The sequence below is a fragment of the Neolamprologus brichardi genome, chromosome 6, assembly GCF_056152115.1.
Source record: "Neolamprologus brichardi isolate AB-2024 chromosome 6, ASM5615211v1, whole genome shotgun sequence".
Taxonomy (NCBI): Eukaryota; Metazoa; Chordata; class Actinopteri; order Cichliformes; family Cichlidae; genus Neolamprologus; species Neolamprologus brichardi.
This window is the reverse complement of record NC_142109.1, coordinates 20629818-20654214: the sequence shown is the minus strand read 5'-3', so window position 1 is coordinate 20654214 and position 24397 is coordinate 20629818. Positions and strand designations below refer to the sequence as shown.

The following is a 24397-nucleotide window of genomic DNA, read 5'->3' as shown; positions in this document are numbered from 1 at the left end:
ATAAAAATGTCTAATATCAGATAGCAGTTAATTGCTTTTTCAGTGTATAGTTAATCAGAAAATAAAACCAACAACATCTTGAGTGTCTGACAGGCTTAGACAGCGAAGTGTCAGGTTTACTGGTTGAAGGACATACGCCAGTCTGAAAGAGAAAGGGCGTTATTTTATTACCCAGTTCTTCAGACTTATAAAATATTTAGCAATATTTGAGGTTGTCGAGATTTTCTTAATTCTTCAATCATAGCTTAGGGTGGTAGTGAGCAAGTGAGCACAAGACTTCTGGTCTCTTGTTACAAAAATAAGCTAAACCAGGATTTACAGTAGATCACTAACATGCAGAGATAACACTCAGTCGTCAAATTTGCTGTTTCCTCAAGATCTACGTATGTATATCAAGATTTCTGCAGATACGCATTGCTTTTCCCCCCTCCCCCCTTCTTTTTTTTGTGGGTGGGGCTTGTTATGTGATCTGATCCAGCTTGTACTCTGCATGCTCCTCGCAGCAGCGCTGGTGGCCATTTTGTGTTTCTGTCATGGAAGAAAGGAGGGTTAGGCAAAGAGTGCACTGCAAGCTTTTATTGACTCTGGCAAGAGGGCTGTTGATGAAGACAGGTGCAGGTTGAATATGAATGACAATTTAAATAAAATTGTATTTCTATCCTACTTCACCTTATTTTGTCGTTTTTGTGTCAAATCAGGAAATTACCATAAATAGTTCTTTTTAATTTTAATTTGATGAATCATTCAAAGCAAACCTAATTAGAAGAAGTGATTAAAAAAGATGAACCATGTAGGCTTTTGATTTTATATTTTTAGGTGTGTGTTCTTTGTTCCTCTTGAGTAGAGGAATCACCCCCGCATAGGAATGGTTTAGTCTCATTTAACAGCAGCCCTCCCTGCTGAGGGAGAGGCCGGGCGGGTAGAGGCTGCTTATTGTGTCAGACTCTGCTCTCTTTTTTTTTTTTTTTTTTTTTTTACTGGATGCAGCTAGCATGATACTTTGGGGCTAAGAAAGCACCATTTATTCCCAATAAAAGATATATACACACACTTTCTTTCCTTTTTTGTTGAGATAATCTTTTAACATTCAATAAAAACAATAGACTGTATACACAGTTTGGAACAAAATTGCTTAACTGGCTTGTTTGATATGTTTTAGGAAGACATTAAAGACGTTTCAGCGGGTCTAGAACATTCTAGCGCTAGTATTTTAGATAAAACCAAAAAAAACTTCTGGTTGTTCCTTGGTAATTCTGAAAGTGCAGTATTACTTCAAAAAGAAATAAAGTAAAATTTTCTTTGTTTGAACGCCCCACCCCCACTTCCGCCCTACAGCAGAATGGTTCAGCCCATCAGCGAGAGGGAGAGGCTGTTCCAGAGAGAGCGCCTTTCTCTCTGTGTGTGTGTGTGTGTCTGTCTGTGTGAAAGAGACAGATGGAGAGAGGGGGAGGGTGGCTGCAGCTTGTTCTAGGTTGAGTGTCGAAAGTGTGCAATTTAGCGCTGGTTGTGCACTGCTAGCTAAGCTGAGACTAAAGTGCACATTGTGCTGCTTTTTGTTGTGTTAGTGACTTTATTTGTTTTCTGTGTTTTTGCTTTTCATTTGGTTGTATATATAATGTAATGTCACTTCTTTTTTTTTCTTTTTCTTTTTTACTGTTTGGTTTGTCTTTAGCACAGACTGCGTAGTAGCTTTAGAGGAAAAACATAGACTCCTCCCCTTTACCTTTGATCGTTCTCTGCTCAGTAATTTATCTGACCTTCAGTGGATGCCATATTTTCTAGAGTCATCCTGATAAAGGTGAACACATACAAAAAATCACTTCCATCATTGTTTAGTATTGAGGCTTTTGTTAATTTTTTTTTTTTTTAGAGATTTGGCGCATTGAGCTGTTTGGGTTTGTTTGGTCCAGTCAGTTTGATTTTCAGTTTCAGCCTTAACAGTCTAGGTTTAGGGTTTTTTTTCCAGTTCTGTTTTGAAAGTGTGAATACAGTGAATACTAAGCCAAAGGATGTCTGTGGAGATGGTGCAGGGCTCTAGGTTTTGAAATATTTCAACAAATTAAAAAAAATCAGTAAACCTTTTGGTGCCTCTACCTTTCATCAGGTCTTAACACATCCTGCAAATGTATGATCATCTTATCACTGAACAGAAAGGAAATGTGATCCTGATTAGCGTGTGCGCACTGTCTACATTATACATGGCTTAAATTGTTTATATCTGAACAATATGAATTCATGTTTATTTAAGGTTTTTTGGAGGTTTATTTTTTATTTTTTACATGTTTTGTCTTGAGGAAAACATTACAAAATTACTGCTTTCTGTGAGACCTATCCCTAAGGTACTAGTGCACCGCCTGTTAATACTTATGTGATGGAAAGAATTTAAAACAGCTATTGTTCCTCCCTCCCTGGTTTCTAATAAATTCAACATTTTGTGTGAAAGTGTGGCATTTAGCATGGCCAAGAGGAGTCCTGTGAGATTATGTTACAGTCTGACTCCGGTCCTCAGGAGTCATTACAGAGCGTTGAAAACTGTGGCTAACACGGTGCTCAGCTCAAGAACAGCAAGTCCTCAGGTTATTGGAGTAAACCATGGCCAATCATATATGTATCCAGTTCAGATTAATTCTATCAAAGATTTAGCAGAGAGCCCAGAGGGAGCAGTAAAATTTTCCCTGAAAGGGCTTAATATTTTTAATTGCATTAAAAACAGTGGATTGAAACACAGTTTAATATTTTTAACACTGCAAGCACAGAACAGCATAAAGTACTGTGCTTTCAAATAAACATAATGCCCTTAACCTTTTCATCATAAATGTCCTCTGCCTGTGATGTTTTTAATAAAAGGACAGATCCCCCCCCCCTGCCCTTTGTTAAAATGGTTTGTCCCATGCTGGCTGTAGATTTCCATACAGTGGACTAGTTTGTGCTAGAGTTGGGGGATGGGTGTTGCCATGCAACAGTCTGTGCAGGGTACTTTCCCTCTGTCTGTGCGCTGCTAGCTAGTGTTGTCATTGACAATCACTACGCTACATTTAAAAATGATAAAAGGATTAAACTTGCATGTATTTATGGCAAGCTGTAAATAAATCTTGCTACTGTGACAGCAGGAAGGGAGGAAAAAATTTAGCGGCTCATGTTATGCAACAAGACACGTTGCTGTGTCAGGAGTGCTCAACAGGCTTTTCATTTGAAAATCGTTTAATTAATAGCTAGTACAGACTTTATAAAGACTTTATATGACTGCAATGTGCTTGATGGACTGGTCCTAACTGAGCCCCTCCTCTCTTTTGTAGTCTGCTGTTGGCCTCTTAGCCAGTGCCTGTTTCACAGTCAGTAGGCCCCAATCCTACATAACCTGCTTTTAAATTGTGGGTTTTTAAATTTGTTTTTAAAGTATTTCAACAGTTAGAGTCTCTCTGTGATTTAAGTTGACATCTTTTTAAGAGATCTCAAGTTAGCTTCTCCTAATGAGAAGATTTTTTAACTTGAAGATCTAGAAGATCTTTTAACTATGTTTTATTTTAATAGGAAGAAAGATTTTTTACTTCACTCAAAAAGGTAGCATTTTGACAGTCTGTCATCATCCCCTCAAAATGTAAGTTGTAAGTCTCAAATAACAATATACTGTCATAACACAGCTGCCCAACTGTGTTGTCTTAGTCCAAAGCGGGCTTTCTTGGCTCGAGTTGCTGATGAACACGTGTGTTTTCTTTGAACTCACTGGTTTATTTGTTCATGCTGACCCGTGGTACACTCACACACTGTTTCTAGTGTTTAATGGTGCACAGTGGACAAACAAACAAAGTAACAAGGGATTTAACATTAACTGAAATCTGTAGGTCAGCGAGAGATGTGACGATGAATAATTTGGCGCTTCGTCACAAACATGCTCGACAGCGTGTATTGGTGGAAAGGCCAAGATGTTAAGCCAGGTTGTCTTATGTTGTCTTGAAAACTGATGATCAAGATGTCATTAAGTATGACTGTGTCTTCCATCTGTACCAGCGATGTTCTTCCATGTTCTGAAAGAGAAGGTTTTGATGTTGCATGTAACCACAAAGTATCAATGTCAAGTCTTGATTATTTGCTTGGGTGCTAAAAGACTGAAGAAGGTTAGAGGTTTTCTTGCTGCAACAGAAACTCCTCTCCAGTCTCTCAAAGCAAGTGACCTTGCTTCTGCTTTATTTGGAAGTAGTTATGCTTGTAGTCGAGATTGACAGAGTTTGTAATTGGCGGTTTAATGACCGCTTATCTGGGGCTGACACAGGGAGTTTCAAGGAATACTTCTAAAGGAATGAGCAGCTATCTTGTAACTTGGAGTAAAGATTTGTTAAAGTCCAAGCATGAAGTCTGAATATCTCTCCATGTCTCTTTCCTTTGATGCAGTCTCTGTAGCTTCAAACAAATGAAGCAGTTGCTGTTCAAATTTAGTAAGCTGTTAGTCAGAGCCTGGCTTAGAAAACATTGCAAAAATAAAACGCAAGTGTTAAATAAAAAGTGCATCTGTGCATAGTAAGATCGTTGAACTCGGTTTAATCACATAGTTGTGTTTTTAAGGACACAGAAACAGTGGGTGTCTGCTGTTTCAGTAGTCAGTGGATTCTCTCTTGGGAAACATTCACAACTTGTATGAAACGTCATTTAGTGATTTGAATTCCATTCTATAAACCTTCATGTGTTGGCTTTCCTATGGGTTTCTGTTGTGTGAAGTTTAACGTTATGCTGTTTCTGCTGATTTAGGATAAATAATTTTTTTAAAAATAGTGTTTACCTTTTTCGGCCTAACTTGGAGTGAAGATTAAATGCCACACCCTGATGCTACTCATACATGTTATTACTGCTTTCTGCACTTTGCGGGGGCAAGATGACTAGTTCTCGTAGCTGCAAGCAACTATTAAAAATCTATACACTGAGCGTTTACACACAGAACTGCGCTTTTTTTTTTTTTGAAGACCATAATAATGATTAATAATAAAATCTGACAAAATTGACTCGATACTTTTTCTGCTTGTTTTATAGCAATAAAAAGGTTGGATGTAAAGATCACTTTAATAATATTATCAGCAAATAACTGAGATTATGTTTGGCTTAATTAGCACTTTCTTTAAATGTTCTACAATTTGTTCACAATGTGACAGCTTGCTGAATTGTCAGGCTGAATAGAAAACTCTTGCTAAGCAGAGTTGTGCTGCAACCTGATACACCTGAATGAGAATCCTTCTCAGCTAGCTACTGAGAGCTCGGGCTGACATTAAACAACAGATCCAGCGGCCATTTTGAGTTCCTGCACTAAATCCAGGAGCAGTAAATGAGGCCGTGGGATGGGGGAGGGGGATAGTCGACTCTGCGCAGTGTGCAGTAACACTGGAATGTGAAGCAAACCAATAATTGTGCTTGCAGTTTTCACTGCTCCACATATTTGTGAACGCTGATTTTTATTTTATTTTTTAGGAGGTTTTTTTTCTGTTTCTTCTTGTTTTTCAGGTCAGATCTTTTTTTAGGCGATTGTATTGAAATGCTGCCTTACTTATTTTTAGAACAATAGGAAGGAAAACAGCAGGAAATATGCATGCTCATGTAAAAACAGAGTAGGGAAGGCCTAACATACGTGCATACGTGTGCGCAAACATCTCACTGTGCTGCTCAGCATTAAAGCTGGAGCTATACGCTCAGTCCACATTAGTCTTTGTGTTTTTCCATATACATGTGGCAGCCTGCTAAGCTTCAACATACACAAGGCTAAATGAGAGGTTTTTGCAGGTTGAGGCTGTTTTCCCTCTGTTCTCTCTGCACCATGTGAGTACTGCAGTAGCAGTAAAGCTAACCAAGTTACAGTGTGAAACTGACACGGCTTACTGCTCCTTCCTGGTCGGAGTTTAAAGGTTTTTCATGTAGTAACCACTTTATACGTTGTTTTTGCACTGAAACCAGTATAAAGGCTTGGCTGTTTGAGGTTCCTACCATTTGAATGTCTGTTTTTGCTTTTTACCACTAGAAGCGACAGTCTGATCTTAGCAATACAGTCTCATGTTGGCAGCTGGGGGAAAAATAAGACCAAAAATATAACAAAACTGTCAGTGACTGCATGTTTTTGTTTGTTTTTTTTCTTACATGTGCATAATTATGTTTTTTTTTTTTATGAAGTTCAACCTTTCTGCAGTAAAACATCTTTTTCTGTCCATCATTCTGGCAAACCACTTTCCTGTTTTGTGTCCTTTTGTGTTAACCTTTTGTGTGTTTGTCACCACTTTGGCGACCTTCACCAGTTTGTCACCACTCTATTGGTGTTCTTCTTAAGCCTCTTGCTAGCAGATAACTGAATAATCACCCAAAATATAATTGTGATATTACGTTATTGTGTTTACCTTTGAGTAATTTTTGCCTTCGTGAGTTACTGAATTTTGAAAAAAAAAAATAGTATCGAGTTTTGTCACATCATAAAGACTATTCCTAAAAAATTCCAAATTAAGGCAATTTCATTTGCTTTACCAGCATGAGTAAGCGAAAGCTGGTTACGACCGATAATTTTACACTGCAGAAACAAATGTAAGGAAGAAGCATCAGTCTTATCAAAATCCAGGATTTAGTGTCCTTAGTCTACTTTACTGTATGCTATTTTAAATCTGGATATAAATAAGTGTGTTAAAAACAAAATACAGTAATTGACATAATTGCACTTTTAGTTGATGCAATTCATATTGACCTGGAAAAATATATCACTTTGAAGCCAAAGAGACAGTTAGAGCTCAAGTTTCTAAGAAATTTGCTAACAAATTATTCTCATTTTTCCCTCAGGTTGTCGACAAGTCCTGTATTAAGTCCGTTGTCAGGAACCCTTTGGCTTGAAGGTGAGTTCTAAATACTTTTTCTCTGCTACTTAATATTATAACACATATGAGTGCAAAAGAAGAAAATTACTGCAAGTAAAGTATCTCCTGCACACAGCTCAGGTTCATTTTTACTTCTGACACCCATAAAATGAAGGTAAAATCAACACATGCTTCCACGCATATAAAATAAGTAGACATGAAATGAATCCTTGTAGAATGTGACAACTAGCCTTAACAGTAAATTGTGCACAACAATCACAACTATACGGAAAGTCCTTCATGTTTTGCATAACCCTTTTGCTGCTGCCAGCACAGCCTGAATGGGTCCGTTCTGATTTGCTGACGAGGGAACCAATAGGAGGATGGGGGGATGGGAGGAAGGTTGGGCTGCTGCTGTTGTTAACTCGTGCCACTTCTGTTCTCAGGATTGGGGCTTAGGTAAACATGAAATCTGTAGTTTTTCAGAAAAGTGAGGTAGAGGGGATTTGCAGAAGCAAGTTTAGCTTTTCTGACTACCATGAAAAAAGGTTTCCTGGCTTACTGAGCTGCTTGTTGACTTAAGTCACTGTAGGACAGATGAAGCAATGTGTAATCAGATGGATGAGTGTGATTTAGCTTGGGTGCTGAGTTAAATTTGTAGTAAAGGAACGGGCTGCTAAGGAACCATCAGTTTGGTGCAGAGACAGCTGTGACAGAAGAACCTTCCAGAAAGAAAAAGCTAATGCCAAAGAGCTCTGCAGTGTCCTCTAGTGTTTTCTCGGAAACGGTGCACCCAATTCTGAGCAATGCGTAAAGATCAGAATCAGGAAAGGTTAATTAGCGGAAGACACTGTGTCATTAACTTTTACAGCTCTAGGTGTTGTCTGTTCTCATTAATCCCTTCTGAATGCATGTTATCTCTTATCTCTACTCCACAGGCAAAGATGGAAGTTATTGTGACAGAAGAGAAGAAGAAGATTTTTCGCGCCAGGAAAACCATGAAGATCAGTGATAGACATCAGCTGGAGAACCTGCACAGCACTTTGCTCACTGTGGGTACAAGTTTGTCCAACCCATCTCCACCACCTCTGATGAATGGAACACATAAAGAGGACGGACAAAAAGTGGGCGACAAAGAGCAAAACAACGTCCTGGACTTGAACACTCCCCAGACTACACCACCCGTCTCTCCGACCGCTCTGAGCTCTCCCACACCGTCCCTGTCCCTAAATTTGTCTCCTTCCCCACCCTCTTCAAGTCCAAAAGGACACGAAGAAATGACTGCTCCGAGATCACCAGTGGATCCTCTAAATTTTGAACTGAAAAAGGTAGAAGAAGATGAGAAGAAAGATGGCACACCATCATCATCAAGTGAACCTGTCACAGCTAGAACAGACTGCAAGGGACAACAGGAAAAAGATACTGAGGTGATCCCAGCTGAGGAAAAGAAGAAGGTAAATGTATGGAAACATGAACAAAACTGTCAGATACCTTTGTATTCATTTTAAAAAATGTTATGAGTTTATACTGTAGTTCGTATTGAAAGTGGAGAGCCCGAAAAACGTTTAATTGGTTATCTTTTTTAATTTTCTCAGGAGGACCACACTGTAGAAGAGGACCCAGCTGTAGATTTGGCAGTGGACCCACTGAAAGGTTCGGATACACCTGTGCCACCTGCAGTATCTGACTTTACAGAACCAATGGAAACAGATAGTGACACTACAAAGGAAATGGACACTGAGGCTTCCACAGCCAAAGTACCAGATGAAAAGCCTTCTTCTCCTAAATGTACCACTTTCGACTCTTCCTCATCTTCTTCCTCTATACCCAATCCAGCTTCTTGTACGGACCAAAAACAATCAGTGGAAATCAAAGATGAGGACATAAAAGAAGTAGAGACTGACAAAGCAGATGTGAAGAAAGGCTCAACGTGTGAGGAAAAGATGGAGGTGGGCTCTGTAAAAGTGGAGCCCAAAAAGGAAAAAACAAATGTGGGACAAGCCTCAAAGCCATCTCGACCATCGTCCACTCCACCATCTGATACAGGTATGAGATGGTGGATGTTGCGACGCAAAAAGCAATTATATACTACATGACATGTGAATAGGATAATGTAACACTGCACTCAAAACATAAATGATTTGGTAGGATTTCAAGTCAGAATGCAGAATCCTTGCATACTTTACCATAGGATAAATCAGCTTCCCCTGATCCTGAAGGGAAAATTTGGGTGGTTTCTTTTTCGGAAAATTGTCACAGGAAATGTATCATTTGAGGATTTTACTGCAATAAATTTCCTGGATGATTTTGCAGTTTGATACGTGGAACTCTTTCGCAGTTCTTGGAGTTGGAGGAAGTTGTGCCTTTTTTCTGTGTGACTGCAGGAGTAGGAAAAGATTGCAGTTAGTACTCTATATTTGGTGTTGTTTTTACTTGAGGGTAGGGACTCATCCAGCACAAGAGGACCCTTTGTAAGTTTACAGGGATTCGTTTAGACTTCAGTTCATATGCTGATTGGTCAAACAAACAGAAGAAGAAGAAAAAACGCCAGGTGTAAACACTGGAAAAATGTTAACCATGTAAACAACGGCTCTTATTGCTAGCTTGTAAAAAAGAAAACAGTCACAGAGTAAGGAACCACTGGTAAAGTCCATATGAATATGGACTGAGTTTATATTAGGACATGCCTTGGACTCAATTACTAACTAACCTCTGATCAGCTTTTACATAACTTCAGCGTTCATACTGGCAATGTCAATAGAAACAAAAAATAAAGCCTTCAGAGGTATGCAGTTCTTTTTGAGGGCCCCAGGTCACTGAAAGGGAGACCCAACAAATGTTCTTATTGAAAGTAACTGTTACTGGTTCTGTGTTAAGTTTAAATATTTTGGTGTTTGTCTTTGTTTGCTAAGCAGTGAAAGAGGAGAGGAGCTCAACCTCGGGACTGAAACGCACTTTATCGGAGGGCTCTGAAAAAGATGGGAAAACTGTAAAAATAGAGGGTAAGAGGCCCAAGATGGACCGTGAGGAGTTGGAGGCCCAACTGGAACTTAAAATTACTACAAAAGCTGGCAGTCATCATAAACTCGGGAAGGTTTGTATTTGAGTATTCAGATATGCTTTTAGTCTAATAGCTTTTAAACACTGGTTGCATAAAATCCATTCACACATACAGCATAATTGATGCCGACTTTTTTCACAGTGCTCTGTGGCCTTAATTATAATAATTTTGACTGATATAGCTGAGCTTGGATAAATATAAGTTTCTCTTCACCAATTTTCCTAACATTTCATCCCTTTCACCTCATTCTTCTTCTCAGATTGTGCAGCAGTTAGTGGAGGAGCGATTGAAGGTGTTGGAGCTCACCATTTTCGACAAACATTTCCAAGAGCTGAAGGACAGAGTAGACAAAATTGACTGCGCCACTAAACACCAAGCCGCCATTAACACACTCCAAGTGAGTGCAGGGTAACTTTTTATGTGAAATTAAATTTGTCCCATAAGGAGAACATGTTGGGCATTGGAAGATGCTCTGCTTTCATTTGACAAGTATCTAAAGTCTACTTGGTGTTTCTCTTCAGGCCAAGATTGCCCGACTATCAAAAAAGTTTGGAGAGGCCAATCAGGTATCAGAGAATAAAAGGAAACAGGAGGTAAGATGTTTTTTTGTAACTTGTTAAAATGTTTCCATTTGGCATGCAGGTGATGTCTTGAAAAACATTGAAACTTCTTATTTGTTTTCTACAGGCACTTGCTGCTGTTGCTGCTGCTACTGCTGCCAAAACTGCAGCGGTTACGAATAACCCTCAAGCTCAGCGGTAAGTGTTCTGGACTCATTTTCAGTCTAGATCCCTGTCAGCTATGCTTTGTATGTTAAGTCATGTATTTGAGAGGCAAATCTCCATGGCTTTTTTAAAAGACATTTTAGTCCCTTCAGTGGAAGCTAACACCTTTTGACAGTCCACTTGTCAGTCTGATTTTGAGGTTTCAAAACTGACAGCATCAGTGTATTTAAACATGTAATCTCTGAAACATACAGCAGTTTGTGCATGATGATATTTTGTGTGAATATAATTTTGCTTTTGTATGAACGTGACAATACCGGACTAAAGCAAGTACTTACTACACACGAAACCGTTACACTGTGAATAGTTGACATTGTCCCGGGTTGCTAAGTGTAATCACTAGATTACAAACAAATGGACAGAATATCAATCTTTACGTCCTCTAAATCCATACTTTTTTGGAAACAAGAATCCATGTCCCTTGTTCGGTTTGTCAGGACCATCTTTTTGAAAGTCTTAATTTCGCTCAAAATATTTCTAAAGACTTGTTTGGAATAAACAAACACATGCCCCAGTGTGTGTTTTGCACCTGCAAAGTAACCCCACATGGGTCCAGGTCCTGAGTCTTGTGACGTTCTACAATATGAAGCCTGAGCGTTTCTTCAGGCAGTGCAGAGTGTAGTTAAAACTGCACCTCTCCTCCCAACAGCGTGCTCCGTCGACAGACAATAGAGCCGCAGCCTGAGGTGCCCAGAGAGGGATTGGTGCCCTCTGTTGATAAGACTCCGGCACTGTCTGTCAAGATGGAGGGAGAAGACGAGGAAATGGAGGAGGAAGAGGAAGCAGATATGTCCCGCCATGTTGCCATGGCGAGAAAGCTGGCAGAGTACAATGAAGGGAAATGCAGAGCAGACATTAAACTCCGCACGATTCCCTCGCACTTGGAAAACGTGCTCTACCACAACTGCAAGAGAAGCTCAGGGAACCCAAGACCTGACCGCTACGCCTCGTACATTTTCCGCTACTTAGTGCCATACGATGTCTACTGTGACTGGGTCGCAAAGGTCAACTACGTTGGATTATTGGGCAAAGAGGCCCTGCCCGTAAACTTGAGGAGGGCGATGAGGATGTACATTGAGCGTCGATTTCCTGTGCTGTCTTGTGAGAAGTGGAGAGAAATTCGAGACGTTATCAATGAAATACTGCGAGTAAAGAGAAGGCCGGAGTTTTTTCGAGAGTACGAGGAAAGAACTGGCATGTCGTTTTGACGCTTGAACGCCACAGGAACTGAAGCATACTGGGACAATTGTCATTATTCGTGGTAGAACATATATAAACATTTTGTCAAAATATCACCCTCCAGTCACTTAGATCTTTGTAGGTGTTCTTAAAAATTATCATGTTGAAAAGGATATTAATCTCTGCTGACAGACTTTGTGAAGTTGACACAGTGCTTGAAGAGAGCGAACTGCAGTTAAATACCGATGAATGATTTTGTGAAAACTCGGACACACGCTTTAAGTTTGAGTTGCGGTCCTACCACAAAGATGACTGTGTTACATGGAATAAATCTAAATGTCAGCACCTTACCTCATTCAGTCTTCATCCTGTAAAGGACATAAGCAACTTCAAGTGTCAACAACTCTAAGTATCAGCAATCTTTCTAAACAGGCCAGGCTGGACTTCCATGGAGGTAAAGCAGACATCCACAACTGTTTCTTCATCCAGCACAGCAGGTGAGTAACAAAGATCTATCTTTAATTTTTTTTATGGTAAATGTTGTGTACGTTTTGTACGTTTATTTGTTCTTTGACAGAATTAATGGCTTCTTGTGGGAGTTTTGAAACTTTAGCTTTTTTCTTCATGTGGGTTTGCATGTTGTTCGTTCTTTGTGTGTACTTGAAGCCTTACCAGTGTTGGATATTTAGGACCTGTTCCCAGGTTTTAGGTAGTACAAATTCAGGTATTGGTGTGTTGGCTAAACAATAAACGAAAATGGGATCCAGTGCAAGCTGTGACAGATAAAGCTAGGATTTGACACAACAATGCAGTCATTTCAGAACAGTTTAGAGTGATCTTCAAATAATAGCCAAAGTATACTATATCCCTAATGCATACTTACACAGTTAAATAAATGTTATTTATGAGCGGTTTCCACAGCAGAGATCTCTGCATGTTTGATTTGGCAGATTTCTTTATGGCAGATCTGATAATTTACTTCACAAACCCATCTGTTGTGTTATTTTGAAGACATGGCTCAACTTTGCACCATAGTTTGCTCAGTTCTGATGCATACTCTGCTGCATGTGCTGCAAATAGTGGTGAGACTTTTGTAAACAGCAGAGTCAAAGCCTCTTTTTTTATTCTTTATTTTTTGTTTTTTTTCTTCAGGAAAGTGTTATAGTTATTATAGTTCTGTATTTTCTAATTAGTTTTTATTTTTATTTCATTTTAACCTTTTGTTTAAAATTCCGTTTAGTTAGTTTGTTAATGTTTTAGTATTTATTTGTTTTACACTTAGTTTGGATCTTTATAATTATTCATGTATGGAGGGCATATGTCCGAGACAAGATTTAAGAAAATCAGTACAGCAGTTAGAATCAAAAAACAATGAACTTTCTGAAAATGGATGCAATTTTTACCAAACATTATAAGTACTAAACTTTCTCCTACACTCTTTATTTTATTTTGATTAGTTTTCACAATTTTTTTTTTGAGAAGTCTTGTTTTAATTTAGTTTTCACCATACACCGAAACCTTCAGAAATAAGAAAACAGTCGACTTCTTAGTAAGTGTTTACAATGTAGCCAATTACATATAGGAAAAAAATATTGCCTAGTTTTAATTTTCAGCAATGTTAATTGAGTTGGTTACATAAACACCGTGAAAGTGAGCGTATCAAACTTCTGGCTGCTCTTTAATGTTTATTCCTGTTAAGAAGCCATGTTTGTAATTGGAAGTTTATTGACCATGACAGAATTACAGAAAATAGGTCATCTTACCTTTCATGTTTTCCAGGAGCAGTGTCGAAAAGTGTCATTGAATTTGTCTGCATGTTGTATTTTTGCATAGATGTCTCAAAATCTTTTGTCCATGTCATGCTGGGATGGGTTTTTAACTGCCATCACCTTTACTAGCAATTAACAAATGATTGACAGTCTTTTGAGCAAAAGTGTACCCTGTGCAGATATTTTCAAGTCTCTTCTAACAAGTCTCTCCTCCCCCAGTAGTTCCAGTTCCTACCGTAACCCCTGCCGCAGCTTCAGCCCCTGCTGCAGCTTCAGCTCCAACCCCCACCTCCACTTCAACTGCCATGGTTCAGCAGACCCCTATCCTCCAGCTGATCACTTCCAACTCTAACCCCACCTCCACCTTGGCCACTGGCAGTACCACCCAGAGTCAAACGGGCACCCTCCTCTTGAAGACTGCCCCTGGGAGTAGCATGATGGCTACAGGCCAGCCGCTTCTCATCCAGTTGCCTTTATCAGTGAACGGCCAGGCAGGGACACTGGTCAACATCCCCGTCTCGTCTTTGTCTGCAGCCAGCTCACTGAACAAGTCCAAAACCACTGCTTCTACCGCCACGTTTATACTCAAGCCTGCATCTGTCACGACCACAGCCACAGCCTCTGCACCAGCCGTGGCCACTGTCCCAGCCCTCCATGGCTCCAGTGCCCAGATGTCCTCTGGCCAGATCTCTCTTGCTCGTGCTGTGTATCAAGGGGGTGCAGGGGCAATAACTACACCCCATGCTGGGGTATCTGTGACCACGGCCAGGACACCAGCTCAGTCTGTCTCTGTAGTCGGGGCCATGTCTTCAGTCTCTTCACCTACAACATCTGGGCCAGCTGCAACTGGATCCACTGCTCCAGGACCTCCACAGGGGATGTCTTTGACATCAAAGACAGGTGAGGATGACTGAAGAGCACGGAGGTGCTGCTGACATTTCATTTTCCTTAACTTGGTACTAAATTTAGATTGTTTTGTATTTCTCAGACAACCAAGTTACAGGAACCGCTGCATCTAAAGCAGCTGCACCAGCAGCACGACCCAAAGGCTCCGTAATTGACCTCACCGAGGACGATGATGATGTCCAAGGTTAGAGTTGGCAAACTTTTTGTTTTGTTTTTACTTCCCCTAATATATGTTATTAAGGCTAATTATATTATGTTTTATGGTTTTCAGTGACTGGAGTGAAGAATGCTACTGTTACAACTCCCTCACCGAGCCCACGCACTAACCCAGTCATCAGCATCCACAACAGTAAGAGCACCAAATTACACTAAACAAATTTTATCACTCTGGCAAATTACAAAGTATCTAGTAATTTAGGCAGATGCCTATGCATATGTATCCTGTGCTTTAATTCTAACTTATACATATAATCTAAGTTTCTTGTTTTGCGTGCTTTTGTTTTCAGATACAGGAGCAAGAGCATCCCCTCTAAGCAATCAGAACAGTTCTGGCAATCCTCAGTTGACAGTACATCACCGCCCCCCAGTGGTGAGCTTTTAGAACTGGATTCTCAATATTTCCCACACATGCACTTCACTACTTTTCTGTTCTGTAACTTCCATGTTTAAGTCTTGGTGAATTGTTATTTTAACATGATTTGCTGATGGTTGGTTTCTAAAGCTATTATTAGATTTTTCTCTGTTGAAAACTACAGCTGTTAGCTGTTTTGGGAGTTATCCAAGCACAAATGATCCTTTTGCCACAACTAAAAGGAAAGAACAAGCTGTGACACCAGATTTCTTTTTTTGCAGGATGCTCCATTAAAATCCCGCAGTGTAACCACTACTACTACACCAACTCGAGGCTCCAGCATGGCGCTTCCACCGCTCCCTCCTGCACCCGCACCATCACGCTTACCCCCAGAGGCTGAACGGACCTCACCTCCTCAACAACCTCAGCTAAAGCTGGTGCAGAGTCAGACTGGTATAGTGCTCTCCTGGTGTGTTGGAGAAGTTGATCGGACCTGCGCAGCTGTAGAAAGCTATCACCTTTATGCCTTTCATCAAGATAACTCTAACAGCAATGCATCTCAGCAGCACTGGAAGAAAATTGGGGAGGTGAAGGCCCTTCCACTGCCTATGGCCTGTACGCTGACCCAGTTCCAGTCTGGCTCCACGTATCACTTTGCTGTTCGAGCCAAAGATGTATATGGGCGCTTTGGCTCTTTCTGCGAACCTCAGTGCACAAATGTCATCAGTTCCAGCTCTAGTTGAACCGTTACAGAAAAGACATAGCGTTTTGCCTTTGATAGTTTATGACTTTTCACCTGTTTTGTGTTAGGAACTGAAATATTGTACGCTGGACAAAAACAAACACCTGTAAATGTCTTCCCATATAACAACTGGGCAACAAACTGACTTGGAGAGTTCAAGTGGCAAACGGTTGGTTTTGTCTGACTCATCATATGTAATGTGTTTTTTGTGACTTAAGCTGTTGTGTATATAAGTTGAAAAAGTTTGCCCCTCCTGCCAGATCAGGTATTTGTGTTATTCGCTCCTGATCTTCAGACCCAGATCTTTTTCTTTTTTTTTTTCTTCCTCTTTTACTTGACAGGACTTTTTTTTCCATGTAAACTAAATTGCACAGAAATGTATAAATGTGTGGTAGAAACGGAATGATAACTTTTGTAAGTTTTGTCTGGCAACCAGACTTTCACAAGCATAATAAAGAGGTTTTATTAAAGTCAGTGACAGATTAAATATTCTGTATTTAATTCCATAGCACTCCTCTGCAGTTAGACTTTAGTCACCTAGGCCTAGAGAGTCTGGATGACTCCTTTGTAGTTATCCTTTGTAGTTCCCAAAGGATTGGCAAGTTGTTCCTAGAGGTTTGTGGGTGATGCTAGGTGAAATCTGTTTCAAAGAGTGCTGCATCCACAACGTTCTTGTGATTGCCCAATTTGTGCAGAGAAATCGTCACCGACACAGTGGCAACTGCCAGCAACCACTCACCAGCTGGTTGCGGGATACATACTTTTCCTAAACAACCTGGGGTTGCCAGTGGGTCACTGACTGATCCCTAGGCCTATGTGAATGAGGCTTCAGCAATCGATCTCAAAGCAACTGTCAACACCAGCTCCCAACTGGTCAGGGGTTCAGGGAACATGTGTATATATATTTTTTTAACCTCATTACCAGTGGTTGCCAGATGATTACAGAGTGGTCATTAAGCCTGTGTGACTCGGACCATACAGAAACCACAAAGCAGAAAACCAATGCCCAACAAATACATGGACTTTGGTAACAGGATACAGAAAATATAGTCGTGTGGGGACCAAAATCAAAAAGGTTATGTTATTGTCTCTGAATGTGCACAATAAACCTTGTCAGATGGCAGTCCTGTGACTCAGTGGATGTCTTATACTGGTGTTCTTCAAATGCGAGAACAAGATCAGAACAACTATTTGGATAAATCCTTGTGAAGGCATCAAGAGGATTATTGAAATGCTTTAAACAGCTGTAACCACTCCGTTATTTTGGCACAAGGCTGGCTGGCTGGTTTTAAGATTGGTCCCTGAAGCCATCCACAAGTCCATTTATTTTAAACAGCTGGGCTGGAGCCCTCTCTAAGATGAATTGAGCGACAGATAATGTCAAGTCTTACAGATAATTTGGAGATGCTAGTTAACCTTAACAAAGCTGTCTCTGGACTGCAAGTGGAAACCCAATGAACCACATGGAGAACATGCAGAGTGCACTGGCTGACCATAATGTTCAAGCGGAGAACCTTGTTTCTGTGAGGCGACAGTGCTAACCACTGCTCAAATGTGCTATCTATCCTTCTCTAGTGGGACTAGCTGCACAGCCCCATTAAAATTAAAGCAGAAATTGGTTCTCAGACTGCCTTGTTAAAGAGTTCTTGGGCTTTGACCTGTGGAAGCTGGTCAAAAGAAGAATACACTTGATTTTAGTCTTAGCGGAAAGAGGAACTGAAATGAACCATTCTAGTAAAAAAAAAATTGCCAAGCTGGTAGATGATCTGGTTTGGAGTCTTAACAACAAGACAGTCTCATGTCTCCAGGAAACTGGCAATGCAATGTCTGGATTGGAAGAAAGGGAAGTAGAAACTAGCTCGGACTGAGACAAAGTGTGTACATTGGCTGGCCATGAGCTCTGACTGACGTTGGCATGTCTCGGATGAGGAAATATAAACAGACTAGGTGGAAGAGGTGCAGTCTTGTTCTTATAGTGCTTTTCTACTCCGAACACTCAAAGCACTACATACTAAAATCTTCATTCATCGATTCACGCAAGCACGCAAGTGCTTTCTACGTAACATTCACACTCCAATGAATGCATCAGGGTTCACTAGTTGGCATGCAGATTTGAGCAGCCAGGGATCAAGCCACCAACTTTCTGATTAGTGTCCTGCTAATCTACTAAAAAGTCCTGGCTTCAGGGACTTCCCTGGTAAGATTAGATGAAAATGCTGACAGGACTTGGGGCACTGCTCTGATGAAGGATGGAGGAACTCAGTCCAGAAAATCTGAAGTGCAATAGACTAAGCTCACTGCAATATGATAAAATCATCTATGGTAAATCAAGACAGATAAGCTAAGTGGTCCTCTGGAAGTGATTGGCAGAGGGAGAGACTGGTTCACCAGATTAGGCTGTGACAAGACATGCCTGGATCCAAGAGTGCTGCATCAATATAAGCCTTGGAAGATGACACATGAAATTTTTAAATCACTGTGTCAAAGTCTTTTGTATCATTGCATTTTTGACTTTTTTATGGACCTCAAATTTCAGTGAGCAAAATAGGTGTCAAGGTCAATCTTCATGTTGAGGATCATCACTGGTGATAAGCTGTGCCTTCAAGAGACAGACAGTCCTCAGTGGATGAGTGGAATTTTGAGGGCATTGCATCAAGAGATAAAACTAGACCTGGAAAATATCTCTAGATTGTAACATTATGAAAGGTCCAAGAGAGAAAATTTGGGACAAAAGATCTGAACTGTGGCACTTTCCCATTGTACAGTTGTGCACATTCATCACAGAACCACCGTCCTCGCTCAGATCCAGGTTTGAGGCCCACTGTTTTGATGGATATGATACAATGTGCACTGCAAATGTGAACATGCAGTTGGTCAGTACGGAACATCCATAGAAAAAAAATGGAAGTAGCAAGGTTGCTGGAAGTGGCGCAGCACTGCTCAAGAAAAGTACCTTGAAGGGAATAGTGACAAAATTGAAATTGGAGCTTTATGGAGTCTTCTCGATGGTCTGTACGAGCCAGTGTTGGAACAGGCTATAACATCACATTCACTGGCTTCACCTGGGATGGGTACCAGCCTTCATGGAAACATTTAATTAGGTCCGACCTTAGTGATGGCTTTGGTTCTTCCAGGTCATACAGAGGTTTGATTCAATCTCCACACTTACAGACTTTGACTCAGGGGCTTTTTACGGTTACTGCATTGGTTCTACCACTCACAAACAATCATGTCACTACAGCCCATCACCATTTGAGAACTGAGGACGTGAGAATTTGCTGAAGTATTCTTCTACAAATGATAGGTGTCGCCACCCAGACAAGCAGCGTGCAGGTATAATTGGCCTTTGAGTCCTCTCAGTCCATGAAGGCTGAGGGTTGAATGAGTTTTTCTACAAATTTTGCCTAAAGTCATTGCCCACGTGTTATGCCATACAGGGGTGAGTGGATGTCTTCGAAAAAACTGTGGAAAATTACGACGTAAACAAGCTCACATCCAGGTAGATATTTAAAACCAACAAAGAAAGAGATTACAGATGACTGTAGTGTGCCATTCATTACATTTTGAGTTTGTTTACCTTTTTTCTTTGTTTAGACAAAAACAAGTACATTGATGTTTGACATTTATTTGCTATCCACGTAAGCACGGCAAGGTTTCAAATGGAACAATTAAATTCTTTCACCATAAAGAAAGTAAACAATCTTAACTTCCAATCCAACTGCAAGTATCAAGAAACTATTGGGGCTGTCAAGATATATCATATCATTCTGAGCCCTTATGAATTTACACTCAAACACTACTGAGGCAGCATCATTTGCTGCCTTAAAAGATTTAGTGCTTAGGCCTTCAGTCAGATCCTGGGTTGAAGATAAGGGTTTTGCCATAAGCTAGAAAAATAAAAACAGCAAGATGGCCAGCAGCAATGTGTCATGGTTGGAAGGCAACAATAACTCAAATATCCACTTGTTACAAGCAAAGTATACAAAAGAGCGTATCTGAACACAACATTTGTCGAGCCTTGAAGCAGATGGGCTACAGCAGCAGAAGACCACAACTTCTGCCATACCTGTTCGCTAAGAACAGGAAACCGAGGCTACAATTTACGTGGGCTCATCAAAATTATGTGAGGGGTCTGCAGAGATGTTTTCTGTCCTTCTGGAGGGAAAATCCACAGCGATGATCCTGTCTCCAGACTGATTGTCTGTTGCACTCTGGCGCTGTCCTGCTTTGTGGCTGAGCCGAACAAGACAGCGATAGATCTGCACAGGACTGTCCTGATGAAGGCAGTGAAGAAGATGACCAGCAGCCCCTATGACGGGGTTAAGTTTCTGACTTGCCGCAACTTTTTCCAGACAAATTCTATATGTGAGGACCACTTTAGATCGCGTGAAGTGGTAGATCCTAGGAATCTGAAGTGATCCACAGTAACTACTGTATTGTTGAGGATGGCAAAAGGTAGGAAGGTTTGTTGGGTTCTTCAAAAGTCCACCGTCATCTCCACAGTTTTGAGTGGGTTCAACTTCAGGTGGTTCTAACTGCACCAGTGGACCAGTTTATCTGCTTCCCTAACTATACACGGATTTATCCTCATTTTGGATCAGACCAATGATAGTGGTGTCATCCACAAACTTTAGGAGTTTCACAGATGGTTCTTCTGAGGTGCAGTGATTACTGTAGAGGTAGAAAAGCAGCAGACAAACTGTGAGTACGTCGTTTTTCAAACAAAGGTAAGTCAGCTTGAGTCTAGTTGAATGCGATTGATCGATTGACCTTGGCCTTTCTGATCTACAGCTGCACTGTGTAAGGTATAAAAATGCTGCAACAGTTACTGGAGAGCAGGCAGAAGCTATTGAAGGACACACAAGACTTCAGCACAAGAGCCCTGTTTGGTTTCGATGGTATGCCGGGAGAATCACAGCTTCAGTGAGGCACGCTGTATTTGCCACAAGTTTACAAACTCCCGCCCAAAGCGTGGTTAATCGTGTGTGCTACCCTGAAAAGTCTATGTGTATTGTGCAAACAAGATGGGGACTGGAACATGAGGAGGACGCACGAAAGGTCTACACCGAAAAAATTGCAGCACTTCACTATCTGCAGGTTCGTTTGTGCGGTTTTATTGTGAACACATGTTTTCCTGAACTTGGAGCATCTCCTGATGGACTCACTATGTGTGAATGTTATGGAAAAGAGTGCTTTTAAATACAGAACGGACAGCATTAAGCAGGCAGTGGATGCGCAGGATAAATACTTCTGCCTGGAGTTAGCTGCAAATGGACTTCACTCAAAGAGGACGCACCCTTACTACTCTCAAGTGCAAACACAAATCTTTGTGACCAGCGCCAAGCACTGTGACCTCATTGTATGGACCCAAAGAGACATGTCTGTGGTTAGCATCTTCCCTGATGTGGACTTCTGGGAACCATGATTGAAGAAAGCACAGGAGTTCTTCAAAGGAAAAAAAAGTGCCTTCCTGAACTTCTTCAAAAATTTTTCTCTATGTGTAGTGCAGCTCTGAATATCTAATTTTTTCTTTCTGGGGTCTAGTTTCATCCCTGATGTGCCTAGACATGTTCACAATTTGCCTTCACTACTTTTGTACTAACAAAATACCACTTTACAAAATGTAAATAAAGAAACAAAAGATTTTTTTCTTGTCATTACTTTTATTACAACAACGTCAAAGGCGATCAAAGTAGTTACAGTGAAGAATAAGTGTCAGTTACAGTTTACAAATACAATAATGTAATGACAACGTTTTTATAACATAACTCACCACCAACTGTCTTGAAATTACTATGTCTTAAGAGAAATAATTACAATACATACAGCACACGTTGTTTACGAATTTTTAACAAGAGCAAGTTTCAGTTGTCCCTGGTTTTACCACCACACTGGGACACATGTTCACCAAAACGCAGCAAACCTTCACTATTTTATCAAGAAGGGTCACATCTTCACCCTCACATGGAAGACGTAGACGGATTGGCATGGTGGTATGCAGCATTTTGAACTTATTGCGCAAAATACCTATTACTCGCTCAACATGAATTCTTAGGTGGGCAATAGCTCTCGTATCTTCTATGTCCCTGGCATCGAGTTAACAGAAGCCCTTTGTATATGCAGGGATCTTAACCTCCGCACACATCATTCCCACAGGATCTCTGATGTCAAAGCCTCTGTCAGCCAAAACTACATCCCCTGGTAACAGCCTTTGAAGAATACCACATTTCTCTGTGATATGTCTGTCTGATGCACTCCCCCCCCAACCCTTGGAAATGAATGAAATTGCACCAAGAGGTGTGATCCAACGAGGTATTTCATGGTGTGTGTACCCTTATATCGAGAGTATGTTTGTGCATGTGCCTTTAAATTTGATGGTCTTTCTGTACGAATTTCAAAACAATCTACAATGACGGCTACCCGTTTTCCAAAAGTTTCAATAAATTGAGGGGGCATTGTGGCCTGTAAACAGTGCCTCTCTGGCCAGTGCACCAAGGCTCCTAAGCGGGCATACAAAACATCAATGGTATCGGTAAAGACAGAAGACAGAGCTTTGTGGGAAACATTGAATAGATCACAAAGATGCTGGACAGGAAGATCAAGTCTGAGACGCATGAGTGTGAGTAATAGCATTTGGAAATGCGACAGTTTCTTTGACGCTGGCAGGAAAGCTTTTACATTGTCAAACACGGCCAGTAAAATTGCAAAACAAGGTAGTCCAGTGTAATATCTTACTTTTTCCGTGTCATCCTTTAAAAAATGTTGATTCAGCTCTGTCTTTTTCAGTTGTGCTTGAAGCTTCCTGTTCTCCTCCAACAGCCGGTTTACTTCTGCTCTGCTCTGTTCACAGCACACACAATCCTTCGTCTGTCTTGTAGCCTCTGTGTGTCTTACTGTCAGATCAAGATTTTCTACATTTGCAGCTGCTAACTCAGCCTCCACTTGTCCAACACAACTCTGGCCCACAGCCTCCTTGGCAAGGTGATTATGGTGTTGGTCTTCTGTCGTGTCCAACTTGAGCTGCTCTTCATGTGCAACTGCTGCACAGGCCTCATCTTCACACTCTACTACTCCTTTATGAAAGCCTGTCAGATACAAAGAGTACACACACAAAAGGGAAATGTTCAGCAGTATTCCAAATAAGGGCGCATGATTAATTAAAACGCTATGTGATGATTGCCGGACAGTGAGAGGACGTTTTTAATTTTAGGATTGGGGGTGGGGGTGGTGGTGGTGGTCTTTACCTCCGACTGGTGCTCTTTGTTGCTCTCGTTGCGTTCGCCGTCTGTGACGGTCAGAATTAGATGTTAGGATTTCGGAGTGCCCCATATGCTGCGTTGGAACCCAGTCAGGATTTGTCTCATCCATTACATAGGCTGGTTTACCTACAATTGCGCAAAAATAATTAGTGTATCTATACGTATGTCTGCGAATTCACTCGGTAGGACGTTTGACCTCTGAGCGCATCAACATTAAAACTAATAGGCTATAAAGCTTGATATGTACATATTTAGGACTTACCGGACTGAAAATGTCTGGAGCACACCAACAGATGTTTGGAGATGGAAGAGAACTTCATATCAGGTCTTCTCACAGCTGCTATCCAGGCTAGACGCCGTCTTTTGGTTACATCCGCAACATGAACTCTCTCATGTTGCTTCCAGGTGGGGAAAGAATGAAAAGATAAACCACTTTCAGACTTGTTCCTTTGCCGGTCGCGCGAACTAACGTTACAACCGATTACACAGCAAGTACGAACCATAGCTAATGTTCTCCGTGTGCTTTCGCTCCTCTTTCGCTAGCGCTTTTTTTGACCCAGAAATATGGCGCCTCAACTAAAAATCCTGGCCACGCCCCCTCCCGTGACATCACGCTCCAAAGGCCTCCAAAGACTGCATCCTTGGCTCACCTGTTTGGCCCATTGACTGTAGAAAACATGGACGACGCGACAGCTCCTCAAAAATGAAGCCAAAACGTCTCTATCGCCCCCTGGTGTCTGGCTGCAATATAGGTCATAAACCCCGCCTCCTCCATGTTAGCGGATGGGACTGGGGTGAGACTAAAAGAAATTAATTCCCCTGAGATAATTTTTTTCCAAAGATTCGTTCTTTTGTTTTCAATAGTTCTCATCACGCTGATTGATGTTCAAGGGGTCTCCTTTCCCATAAGTTTGATTCTAATTCCTACCGCGGTGATGTTAAATTGGGGTGAAACGTCATCATAAGAGCTTTGACTGACAGCTGCAGTCACGGAGAAACTTGCGTATCTCTGTTCGCGAATAGCAGATAGAGCGTAGGCTCTGAGAGGACGCCCAGCGTTTACGCTACGAAAACATGACCGAGTGTTTTAACCTGACAGCCTGGGGTGTTCTTCAGAAAACTGGACTACCCGACAGAAGGACCCGAGGCCCCGCTGCATTTTTTCGGTAAGTTAAACGTGTTTGTAAGCTAATCCGTAACTACCGTCCTTAGCTAGCTCCTGAGACCTAGCTAGCTAAGATGAGCACTCGCTGTCAGGGTTCATTTAGCTAATTCAGGTGAATGAATTTACCCTGACTAAAGAAATCAAGAGA

The 24397-nt window shown here is 41.1% G+C and overlaps 1 protein-coding gene and 2 pseudogenes across 6 annotated transcripts in view; 2 read left to right on the top strand and 1 right to left on the bottom strand.

Moving 5' to 3' along the window:
- atf7ip (activating transcription factor 7 interacting protein) overlaps positions 1-16948 on the top strand; it is a 30915-nt gene extending 13967 nt beyond the window's left edge. For 2 of the 5 annotated variants that reach the window (XM_035906234.2, XM_035906235.2), the window contains exons 2-14: positions 6799-6851; positions 7751-8266; positions 8408-8858; positions 9725-9906; positions 10133-10270; positions 10395-10466; positions 10561-10631; positions 12270-12334; positions 13826-14506; positions 14595-14696; positions 14784-14861; positions 15019-15101; positions 15365-16948. In XM_035906234.2, coding sequence (XP_035762127.1) covers positions 7757-8266; positions 8408-8858; positions 9725-9906; positions 10133-10270; positions 10395-10466; positions 10561-10631; positions 12270-12334; positions 13826-14506; positions 14595-14696; positions 14784-14861; positions 15019-15101; positions 15365-15826 — 2895 coding nt within the window. In that variant the 5' untranslated portion in view covers positions 6799-6851; positions 7751-7756 and the 3' untranslated portion in view covers positions 15827-16948. The remainder of the gene's footprint in view (positions 1-6798; positions 6852-7750; positions 8267-8407; positions 8859-9724; positions 9907-10132; positions 10271-10394; positions 10467-10560; positions 10632-12269; positions 12335-13825; positions 14507-14594; positions 14697-14783; positions 14862-15018; positions 15102-15364) is intronic. The other 3 variants (XM_006787362.3, XM_035906236.2, XM_006787361.3) reach the window with 3 other exon arrangements.
- A 3641-nt stretch (positions 16949-20589) lies between these two features.
- LOC148102533 (uncharacterized) lies at positions 20590-21348 on the top strand (annotated as a pseudogene).
- A 325-nt stretch (positions 21349-21673) lies between these two features.
- LOC148102532 (uncharacterized) lies at positions 21674-23590 on the bottom strand (annotated as a pseudogene). Its single transcript, XR_015719188.1, has 3 exons — positions 23347-23590; positions 23070-23210; positions 21674-22910 (listed from the first exon to the last, which is right to left on the bottom strand). The product of XR_015719188.1 is annotated as an uncharacterized LOC148102532 (transcript).
- Positions 23591-24397: the final 807 nt, after the last annotated feature.